General features: G+C 36.4%; 2 protein-coding genes across 3 annotated transcripts in view; both read right to left on the bottom strand.

Moving 5' to 3' along the window:
- The window catches only part of LOC107678089 (proline-, glutamic acid- and leucine-rich protein 1-like), a 14,867-nt gene extending 9,717 nt beyond the window's left edge, over window positions 1-5,150 (bottom strand). Inside the window, exons 1-10 of one of the 2 annotated variants that reach the window (XM_016473214.1) lie at window positions 4,921-5,150; window positions 4,560-4,624; window positions 3,320-3,425; window positions 3,039-3,188; window positions 1,159-1,230; window positions 1,007-1,066; window positions 742-898; window positions 516-648; window positions 293-380; window positions 82-170 (exon numbers count right to left, since the gene is read on the bottom strand). In XM_016473214.1, coding sequence (XP_016328700.1) covers window positions 82-170; window positions 293-380; window positions 516-648; window positions 742-898; window positions 1,007-1,066; window positions 1,159-1,230; window positions 3,039-3,188; window positions 3,320-3,425; window positions 4,560-4,624; window positions 4,921-5,103 — 1,103 coding nt within the window. In that variant the 5' untranslated portion in view covers window positions 5,104-5,150. The remainder of the gene's footprint in view (window positions 1-81; window positions 171-292; window positions 381-515; window positions 649-741; window positions 899-1,006; window positions 1,067-1,158; window positions 1,231-3,038; window positions 3,189-3,319; window positions 3,426-4,559; window positions 4,625-4,920) is intronic. The other variant, XM_016473222.1, reaches the window with a different exon arrangement.
- Window positions 5,151-7,363: 2,213 nt separating this feature from the next.
- The window catches only part of LOC107678079 (arrestin red cell-like), a 44,221-nt gene continuing 39,912 nt past the window's right edge, over window positions 7,364-11,672 (bottom strand). Inside the window, exons 11-15 of the mRNA XM_016473206.1 lie at window positions 10,704-10,841; window positions 10,401-10,484; window positions 10,234-10,310; window positions 8,406-8,460; window positions 7,364-8,317 (exon numbers count right to left, since the gene is read on the bottom strand). Of these exons, the coding sequence (XP_016328692.1) occupies window positions 8,224-8,317; window positions 8,406-8,460; window positions 10,234-10,310; window positions 10,401-10,484; window positions 10,704-10,841 (448 nt within the window). The 3' untranslated portion in view covers window positions 7,364-8,223. The remainder of the gene's footprint in view (window positions 8,318-8,405; window positions 8,461-10,233; window positions 10,311-10,400; window positions 10,485-10,703; window positions 10,842-11,672) is intronic.

The raw sequence follows: 11,672 nt of genomic DNA, 5'->3' as shown, positions 1-11,672 counted from the left end.
AAAAAAAAAAAAAAAAAAACACTGGTCCATGGAATGTCCCCATTTAAACAGCTGAGAAAATGTGTGTGTGTGTCTGCTTACGCCTTGATGAGAGCAGCGAGAAGCTCTAGAGTGTCGTTGTGTATAGAGGGTAAAACCATCAGCCTCAGATAGCCCTCTCCTGTTGGACTCTGAAACAAACCCCTTCAGTTAGTGTCAACATTAAGCAAGTTCAATGAATATTATCATGAACAGTGACTTTTAACATCATTAAGGTGCATGTAAACATACAGAAAGAGAGTTAAAGCCTTACGATGCTCTTTGTGTTGACTGCCAGGGCTCGACACATGAAATTGAGAACATGCTGAACAGGTAGACGGACTGAAGATGCAGGATCAGCACTGTGAGAGGGAAATACATCTCACTAATATGGACCAACATCTCAAAAATCTTCATTAAAAATGAACTAAGCTCAACAGACAGGAAAAAACAGCTATACAAATACCATGAATTAAGCCATACAACACAAGCACTACCTAAGAGTGTGTTTAAAAGCTAGACAAATGGCCTTGTAACGATGATGGAGCTGAAGGATCAGAAGGGGATCTACATCATCCAGGGGAGGGAAAGGCAGTTCCACACCAGGACCCTCATACTGCACTGTTCCTTCTGCAACGGTGACGTCACAAAAAAACAACAAGAACTTAACACAAGTGAACTTAACACTCAGTACAACACAAACACTCAGAACACACCACATACCTGTTTCTGCACCCTGGTACAGCTGTCCCAGCATGCTGGTGGCTGATGCTAGAAGGCAGTGCAGCTGATTGGTCCAGCCCTCAGCCCTGCGCCCTCCTCCCCCTCTTTCCAACACCCCACCGAGACAGGGCACTCGGCCATAACATTCACAAGCCACCTTCCAATGAATAAAAATGAGAATTATAATGCAGAAATTTTGATTCAGTTGTTTTGAGCAATTAGCTACACACATTATCCTTTAATTCCACAACCAGATGTAACTAACCTCTTGCACTTTAGGATTATCCGAGTCCATCTTAGACAGGAAATACGCTCCAAGCTTTTCCTGTAAGGGACAATAATTAGATTATTCCGATACGAAGTAACTGAAAAAAAAAAAAAAAAAAGATATCATTAATGGTTATTGATTATACTGACCCTCAGAGATCCGCAGGCCCGTGGGTAGTAGATCATGCATGCCATCATTCCTTTCATAGCAACTAGGTGGCACTATGACAAAAAAAACAAAAACATTTTGATGCTTTTTGTGGCATAACAAATTTCATTGTTCTCAGTTTAATACACAATATACAATACTGTTCAGAAGTTTGTGGTCGGTAAGATTTTTTAATTAAAGTTGCACTTATTCGATCAAAAATGCGATAAGATTATATTGAAAAATATTATTACAAATTAAAATAACTTTTCTATTTTGGGAAATGTAATTTATTCCTGTGATGGCAAAGCTGGGTTTTCAGCAGCCAGACTTCAGTGCCACATGATATTTCAGAAATCATTGTAATATACTAATCTGGTTTTCAAGAAATACTTATTAACAATGTTGAAAACAGTTGTGTTGCTTAATATCTTTGTGGAAACCATGACAAAAATTTTCAGGATGCTTTAATAAATGCTGTTCTTTTGAACTTGTATTTATTTTAATTTAAAAAAATGTTTTGTTTCATACAATATCAATGTCTTTACTGTCATGCTTGTTCTTTTATTATTCAGCAACAACAAAGAAAGTATTGACCCCAAACCTTTCAATGTTAGTGTACAGTGCACAGCATAAATGAGTACACCCCCTCTGAATAAATATAAAAGATGTATTTTCTTAATCACTAATATAATTAATGGAAAGACGGCAAAATGTAAACATATTAAACATATACTTAATAAAAACAACAAAACATATGCCAATATTTTCTGTAAGATAAGTAAATTAGCCAATTTTGTTTAAATGAAGGATTGCAGAAATGAGTACACCCTAGATTTAATTCAGAAAATGTATAATATTCTAGTACTTGGTATGTCCTCCAGAACTTAAAATATACTGCTCTGACCCTTCTTGGCACTGAGTGTACAAGTTCATGACAAATTTTCACATCTGTCCTGTTTAACTCCTGGAGGACGACCTCCTTAAATGCTCTGATCTTTAATGGGGAGTTTTGCTCAGCTCGTCTCTACACAATCCCCCACAGTTGCTCAAGAGCGTTAAGATTGAGTGAAATACAAGTCCACTGAAGGATTTTCACCTTGGGAGAATGAATATATTCATTGTTGACACTTAAGTCAAAGCTTAAGACTATTCTTAAGAGCATTTCTGAGAAGTTTTATACATACGGGCCCTGATTATTTCAGGAGCCTTATCACAAGTCCATTGTTTTTGAATGATGGTGCTACTTCTGCTATATTTTCATACTTAAAACAATAATTTGGTATTCCTCTTGTACCATTGTCCTCTTTTATGCTAAGAAATAAGTCACCTGGCAGTTCTCTCCCAAGCGGTTCCACTGCTGCCAGCATTAAGTCTGAGTATGATTCAGTGGGCTATATAACACTTTTAATTGTCAGGAAATTACTTGTCTTTAAAAGTTTTGGTTCAATATACGTACCTGTTGATCAAAAATAGCCTTAAACCTATACACTTTTTTTTTTTTTAGTAACTTTCAGGAGGGTGTACTCATTTTGGCAACACAACATTTTATCACTTTGATAAGAAAATCTTATTTTGCTGAATAATTTTGGCATTCTTCTTTGGTAATTGATCAAGCAGGCTTGTTGGAACATTATATCTCCAAAGAACCCTAACGTGTCTTCTAAGTAAAGAGTAATTGCTGAATTTGTTAAGTTTTAGAGGGGGTGTACTCATTTATGCTGTGCACTGTATATATGAGGACAACACTTTCCACAAGTAAACAAGCTCGGCATTAACTAAGAAATACTCAGTGACATAACGGTACAAAATTAATGTGATTTAAGGCTACAGTTGAACTGATTTAAATCTAAATGTGACATGGACACACACGCATTTTTACCTCAGATTTGAGACTGAGCAGGGAGGTCAGGATGCCCAGGATGGAGTTGAGCCCCACCTCCCTGGCCAGCTCTGGCAGCTGGGATGAGTACTGCAACAGGTCCTGCAGCACACTCACAGTAAGCTGCACGGTGGGGAGAGGGGCCTGGGACTGTGAGTTCGAGAACAACAGCAGATACATTACTAAATCTTACAGAACTGAATAAAAAAAAAATCAGGAAAGACCTATTAAGTGGATCCAGGCAAGAGAACAGAAAGCAAATTTCTGAAGACATCTCTCACCTGAATGACCTGCTGCAGAGTTCGCAGCCATGAAAGGCAATGCTGCTGGAACACTTCACTCGAACTGTCCTTCACCAGCACAGCCAGGAGACAGAGACCCTCAAACCTGAAACACACATCATCACGTCCATATAAAGTCACGATGAAACAAGTAGCAACAGATCTGTTTTTTCATATTGTGATGTACTTTGGAGTGAAAGGGATCATCGAAGAAGAAAACTTGATTCTGTTCATCGGCTGATTGGATGGAGGCAGATCTGCATGAGAGCTTGCAGTCGGTTGTAAGAAAGAGATAATTGGACTGAATGATTGGACAAATCCAGCATACGTCACCAAAGAGAAGTCTCACTGCAAGGTCCAGTTATGACATTTTGATTAAAAATTACAATATCAAAACATTTGCTACAAATAAAATATAAATAGATGGATGCATTGCTCACAAGACCATTAAGATGCATTTAGATCATGTAGATGCAAAACCTAAATGTTTTTGCTGAATGTCACACTGGTTATAAATAAAATTTTACAAAATGTATTTTGGGTCACATTCAGAGGCCCCTAAGAAAGAATCGTACTATCATTTATTAGATGCTTTTATCTAAAACAACAGAGGAACACAACATACACAGAAAATCAGGCAGTGTCTTTTTCTGAAACTGTAAAAAGTTAGATGTTCTTGGAAAATTATTGTTTTTGTTCATTTATTCAATTTTTTGTAAACAACATTCCTTTATAAATTACCTTTAGTCTCTTAACATCCTACCTTCTGTCTAATGTATTATGCATGAATGTATGTGGAATATTAATGATTAATTGATTTTTAATCTTGATTAGTTTGTGTTTCTTTTCTCCTTCTGTTCTATTCCTTTTCTCTACTCTATTAATGGTTATGCACTACCTTTGGTTTTGATCCTGAAACAGAAAGAAAGTGACAATGTGTAACAATCTATTTCCTTGTTTGAAATAATGTTTGTTCTAATAAAACGTTTGAACATATAAGGCAGTAACATGAAAAGTACTGAAACAAAGTTGCTGATTAATAAGAAAAAGGACGATCTAGAACTCAGATAAAAGTGTGAAATAAATAATAAATTAAGAGGGTTTTTTTTAAGACTAAGAGCATCGATAGGATTTGGTCATGCAAGAAATGCCTTTAAATGTTTTATGAAAAATGCAATGATAGGGCTGGGAAGATATTGTGTAAAATAAGAAGATTTGAGTTTTACTCTTGACAGCTCACCTGGTCTTACTGGACCCGAGCCGTGCATTACTGATGCCCACCAGACCGCCCACAGCTCCCGTGCTCTGAAAAACCATTCAAACCAGTGTCACTAATACAAACAGACAGCCATCTCCTCAGTGTGCTTTCAAATTAAACACAGAGGCATGTTATAAGTTAAGATAAGACTACATATGAAACAGTAAACTAATGTGAACTTGACTACCAGCTCAGTTACCACATAAACGAGCACACTGGTCATTAGACATATCATTAAATCATAATTACGTTTCGTATTCATTTTGACATTGTATACACTGCACACGAGGAAAGCCACATAACCATAAAGCTTCCATTTAAATCAAAGAAGCGTGCGTACTACCTCGCGTCGCGCGCTAGCACAAGACCTCAGCCCTAACGTTACCTGAGCCCCGACCACTCCATGCTCACGGTAGTTTGCTAGAAGCGCAGGTAGATATTCAGGTCTATCTTCCTTTAGGACAGACACCAGTCCTTCTGTTAACCGCGTTATGTTGGGGCCATGCAGCCAAGCCGCTGAAGCCATCTTAGCGCCCTGTATGACGCGCAAACCCCGCGACGAGTGTATAGCTCGGTTGACGTCAACACGTCGCGTCAGCTTCTAACCGGTGTTCGTAGATATGTGTCGACAAACCTCGAGTAGTTTTGGTATTTTATTAAAATAGTTTAGGTTATTGTTTTCTATATAATCTGTCTTTACAGAAAGAGGCGGATACAGGATTGTTAGATCATAAATACGTTTTCTTATCCCCCCCAAATGCTTAAAATAAACAGTGTAGGCCTACTTAAAATATTTTTAAATAACATTTTCCCATTGAATTAAAATAAAAATGTTGTTTATACACTGTATTCAATTTCAATTAATAATCTACTTATAACTAGTTTATTAATTTAGCATGAAGTATAATACAGTTTCTTCAATAAAAAAATGTCACCAAAAATGTTATTTTATCGTTTTAATGATTTTACTATTATTTTGTACAAAATAGTAAGAATAAAGAAATGAGTGGATGTTTCCCAACTTTTGACTGGTAGTGTATATTTTATTTATTCAGTATCAATTTTAGTTGTGAGAATTAGCTTAAAAATAATTTTAAGACACTTAAAAGGGCTCTTGTTACCAAAATGAGCATGTGGTTACCTTAGAGCCAACTGAATCTGCAAACAAAACAGGCTCCATTGAGATAACAAAGGTTTTACATTAAGATGATGGCATGAGAACATGTCATTACAACAGTACAGCATTCTCAAACCTTTCAGACACCTCAAGAATGCATGCAGTTTTCTAGCAAAGGACTCAATTTTGGACAGAAAAGAAATGGAAATGGCCTCCCTGCCACACCAATGTGAGATAAGGCATTATTTTCTTAAGAGAAAAGTGAATAAATGTGCATGTAGCAACCAATAGATAATTTAATATATTAAACTACTCTCTTGCAATGATTAGATCTCAATGATCATTGTCAAAGCATGCAATTGCAGCTGGTTTAGAACTAGGTGAACCTATTGCTGTTGTTGTTTTTTTCCTGAAAAGATTTCAGATCTGTTAAGCCACGTCCATCATAACTCAACTCCACATAATGTGCTTAATCATATGTTTTTTATAAACTATTTACAATATTCTTTGAAAAATCATAAAGAATATAATACTAAATCAGAGCATTACAGCATTATGGTTTAGACATATGCCAGTGAATAGAGAGGTGTCATCTGTAAAAATCTGGTGGCTTAACTATTACAAAGGAGTAAAAATAGACACTTGTGTGTCAGTCTGCATGAAATAATGCAGCACATTATGCGAATCACTTCCCGGATTGTAGACGCTGCCAAACCGAATGAACCAATCAGCTTTTTTTTTTTTCAGCAAAATTTAAAATCACCAACTCGACATCCTCCTCTGACTTTTACTGGCCAGTCAGACTCATGACAGTACAAATTGTAAGACTATTTTGCTATAGCTGAAGATTTCTGGATCGATTGATCAGGTTCATTTTCATACAAATTCATTTTGAATTTAAAATAACAGATATCCTGTCACAGGTCTGTATTATAATATTAGATTAAGAAATACATCATGACTGACCTTGATCGGTTACATTCTTGTGTTATGAAGTACTAGAATTTATAGGACAGTGGGTAGCAGAACAGTTACCTGCATAGCTGGGTTTTTATGATTCTGCACTGATGACTCCAAACTTTACATAAAACTATTATACAGCAATTATACAGCAGAAAAGGACAGACATGACCTCATCTTCAACTCAAGGGCACATGAAAGTTGAAATCAAGTATGCACGTTGGCATGGTTGTATGGGTGCTTTAAACACAGCAATCCTTTATTTTAGAGATAGTTTTTTGTCCTTCAATGGGAGCTCCACTTTGTTCACTGCAAAATGTTACTTCCTTGTACACATTGTAATATAAGTAAATATTGTTCAGTAGTAAACTATGAAGAATGTCATTGGAAAGGGCTGATCCTGGGAGAACAAGATACAAAGTCAAATTTCCTGGAAATCATGCTATAAATGCGATTTTAAATAACCATCATCAAAATATTTCTGGCAGTCCAATGGTTACATCAACAGTTTCTGTGAACTAAAACATGGAATGAGCATGAGATTTTCAACCAAACTGAGCTTAACTTACAAGCAACATTACAAATCATCACATTGTGGCAAATAGTTTGGCAGGCACAAATAATGAGGAATTACGTTGTGTGCGTGTGTGTGTGTGTGGCACATACAGAGCTTGTCCCTGTCCTCTTGTTTTATCTACAAGCTAATTTCGCACTGAAGACTTGTAGCAGTGTTTACATATTCTACAACTCAACATGTGGAATAAATGCTAAAATTTACAATAAGAAACCAGATGCTTGTGTCCCGACGCGTATTGCCAACTACTTTTCCACTAAAAAATGCCACGTCCTTAATTATTCGAGTATTGCGTGCACAACAAGTGCACAGAAAAGTGTTACTACATATTTTCGTATGATATGTATACATTTTACATAACTATAACATAAAAGCTGCTAAGCAAGTATGGATGGATCGGATTACGGGTCTAGGAAAGTGGAATAAAATTAACACCAAACTCAAGTTCTCTATGGTGTTTGTGAACAGTGTATGTACTGTACAATGAAATAACATAGAACATAAACCATAATTACATAGCTATTAATGCCCACTTGATATATAAGTGGGAATATGATGACAAGAAATAAAAGGAAACGAAATGAAAAAGGTAAGGAGAGAACAAAAATATATATTCACCCCTGAATCAATGGACCCTTTGCTCACCAACAATACATTGATGTATAGATGACCCATCAGTTTCTCCCTCCGTTTCCTTCTCCCTCATTCTTTTTAGCCAACAACTAAGCATCCCAGTGAAGTGGTTCATATGACCAGAGAAACAGGAGGTCAGTTAAAAGACCACCTCACAGATGCTAAAATGGTGTGAAAGGGAGCCAAAAGACAACGAAAGAGTGAAGGAAAGAAAGAAAGGAGGCTCTGAAAATATCAGTAAGTGCTCCACTCTATCAGATGGGCCCAGTGGAGCAGAGGTATGAGAGTACTGGCAGGTTGACACCCCACCCCTGTCGCCCGGTTAACAACCTCCACACCGTGTCATGTGTGTGAAGGGGCCGTTAGCAGAAGTGATCGTCCTCTTCGTCTTTCATTCCCTTCAGCCTGAGCCTTGCAAAGTCCTCAAACACAAAGTCATCATCCTGTGAGAAATTACTGAAGACAAAAAGAAATGAGAGTTATGTTACGCAAACACGCGAAAGCATGAGTCTCATTCTGTGAACGAAACACATGGCCAACTCACTTTGTTTCAAACTCTATGAGGTTGGCATCCACAGGGACATCTGACTCTGGCACAGCTGTGGTGGACAGGGATTAGAAAAAAATTAGGCAATGTTAAATCAAAACTACACTTACATTGTCAAAACTCATTATTCATGCTGAAAAAATGCTCATAATAATGCAGTAATATTAAGATTATGATATTATCTTCTAAGTCAAAATTTAATTTTGCTACTATGCTTCAAGTATCACATTCACAGCTAGTTCGTGGAACATGCATATTTTTATATACACACTGATATATCATGTTTAATGTAATTCTGCCATTTTTACTCAAAGCAACTTTAAAATATAATAAAATCGATTACATATAATATATAACCCTTTATAAAGATAATATTATGATATGTTACTGTAGTTGTTGTTTGAAAAAGCAGAAATAAATAAAATAGTAGTTATAAGACATAAAAAAATAAAGTATATATTTCTATATTTGTCTAGTGTATAATAATAATAATTAGTAGAAAAAAAGAATAGGTAGAAAAGTAGATAAAAGCTATAATTAAAGGGATAGTTCACCCAAAAATTCAAATTCTGACATTAATTACTCACCCTCATGTCTTTCCAAACTTCATTTATATTCGGAACACAAATTAAGATATTTTTGATGAAATCCCAGAGCTTTCTGACCTTGCATAGACAGCAATGGAACTACCACGTTCAAGACTCAGAAACATAGTAAGGACATTGTTCAAATAGTCCATATGACATCAGTGCTTCAACATCAGTGGTGAAATTTTATGAAGCTACGCGAATACTTTTTGTGCGCATAGAAAACAAAAATAACGACTTTATTCAATTCTTCTCTTCCATGTCAGTCTTCGACGTGTGTTCACGAGAGTATCACGACGCATGCATGTGCACGGAAGAGAAGAAACTGTCGAATAAAGTCATAATTTTTGTTTTCTTTGCGCACAAAAAGTATTCTCGTAGCTTCATAACATTACGGTTGAACCACTGATGTCACATGGACTATTTTAACAATGTCCTTACTACCTTTCTGAGGCTACATTTACACGACAACGATGTAGTCAAAAACGGAAAAGTTTTTCCCTTCAGTTTTTAAAAAGTTTCATGTATACACGACAACGTTTTTAAAATGATTCGCGTTGACACATATCGGCAAAAACGGCCAAAAACGCTGTATTACGTATGCCAGGCCAGTAGTTGGCGCTGTCACCTTGTTAGTAAACAGTACCTGTAGGGAAGTGACGATTATATGTTGTATATGATGCCTCTCCGCTGTTGGTTGTTGAGCAGCAACAACAGTACCATGTACTCCGCCATTGTTGTGTATGTTTGTTCACGCTTGCCTTTAAAATCGACACGTACTGCGCATGTCTACATACCTAACATGTACTGCACACGTGCATGACGTCACCGTTTTCAAAGATTCCCGTATTGGGTGTTTACACAGAAACAATAACTGTGCCGTTTTCAAAAACTTGCACTCTGAAACCAGTTTTCAAAAATATGCGTTTTCAGTGCCCAAAACGCCGTTGTCGTGTAAACGAACAGGCAAAACGCATAAAAAGTTTCCCGTTTTTGGCTGAAAACGTTGTCGTGTAAACAGCCCCTGAGCCTTGACTGTGTCAGTTGCTGTCTATGCAGGGTCAGAAAGCTCTCGGATTTCATCAAAAATATCGTAATTTGTGTTCCAAAGATGAATGAAGGTCTTGCAGGTTTGGAACGAAATTTCATTTTTGGGTGAACTATCTCTTTAGGAAATATCAGACATTTCATATATATAAAACATGCATGCAGACATAATGACAAACGCGAGCTGTTACCTGACTGCGGTCTAGAGTTGGGCTGTTCGGAGGGCTTAGGGTGCATCAAGACAAAAGGCAGCTCCACCGACACATCACTAACAAAACACAAAGAAGTGTTTGGATTCAGTGTTAGAATATTCTGTACAAATATAAAGTCTGAAGAATTTCTGTGTCAAATGACATACCCTCCACGAGACACCACAAGCTTCACTTTAACTCTGTAGGACACCAAGATTCCCAGGACCTCCTTATTGGACACATCCTTCACTCTGTAAGCACAGGGAAACACATGCTGAACATACAGAGCAATTACAAAAAGCAACGCAGCTGTTTGAGAGGTTCTGCTGGAGGGTTTATGGACATATGGGTTGGGTTAACTTTATAAGCACTAAAAACACAAAATGTACTAAAGCTTAAAATGCTTTGCCTTTTTTCTGGCAGCACGTAAGAAGCAGCATGTGATGCACTGTCAGCTGAAGGCCACTTACATGGTGCTGGAGGCCAAGTTGGTGTCTTCATGTTTTAGCTGTCCATCCAGAGCCAGACCCCTCTTCTCTTGGTTATTGCTCAGTGTGGGGGTGAGGGTGTACACCTTACAGAATGTGGAGCTGGGTGACACCTGGTCACTGCACAACATGGCCAAAACAAAACAGAGTGAGTTCTTGTGCTTTATGTATATCAGAAAAATAAGCACTGACCATATTGTTAAGATATTATGATTAATCTTCAGTACTAGAAATTGTTTGAAAACTGTATATGGTGAAAATTGTGGCTAAATGCATTTGGGTAATAAGGGGTTGGTGAAAGGGAGGTAAAATAGCTCTATAATAAGTTGGAAAACTACTGGAAATCTTTTTAATAACTGAAATATGGCTGAAAAAAGAAAACAATGGATGAAAAACTTTAAAATTAGAAATGCTGCCTTGGAAACTAACATAAAATAAATGTAAGTATTAAAAACTCAAAAATGTATTCAAAATAAAATAAATAAATAAAAATAAAGCTAAATAGCAATACCAAAAAACGAACTAAAACTAAAATTTAATTAAAATTAATATATACAGTACATAAATAATACTACAATAGGGCTGCAAAACGATTAATCGCAATTAATCGCATTCAAAATAAAATGTTGTTTACGTACTATATGTGTGTGGACAGTGTATATTTATTATGTATATACAAATACACACACGTATATATTTAAAAACATATTTGTATGTATATATATTATACTTTTATAGAATTTATATTTTATATAAATATAAATATTTTATATATAAATCTAACATATTTCCCTTAAAGGGTTAGTTCACCCCAAAATAAAGATTCTGTCATTAATTACTCACCCTCATGTCGTTCCAAACCTGTAACACCTTCGTTCATCTTTGGAACAAAAATTAAGATATTTTTGAAGGAATCTGAGAGCTCTCTGACCCTCCCATAGACAGCACGGG

Source organism: Sinocyclocheilus anshuiensis, unplaced genomic scaffold, assembly GCF_001515605.1.
Source record: "Sinocyclocheilus anshuiensis isolate Anshui unplaced genomic scaffold, SAMN03320099.WGS_v1.1 scaffold1673, whole genome shotgun sequence".
Taxonomy (NCBI): Eukaryota; Metazoa; Chordata; class Actinopteri; order Cypriniformes; family Cyprinidae; genus Sinocyclocheilus; species Sinocyclocheilus anshuiensis.
Note: the sequence above shows the minus strand (reverse complement) of the source record. Positions and strands in the feature narration are given on the sequence as shown.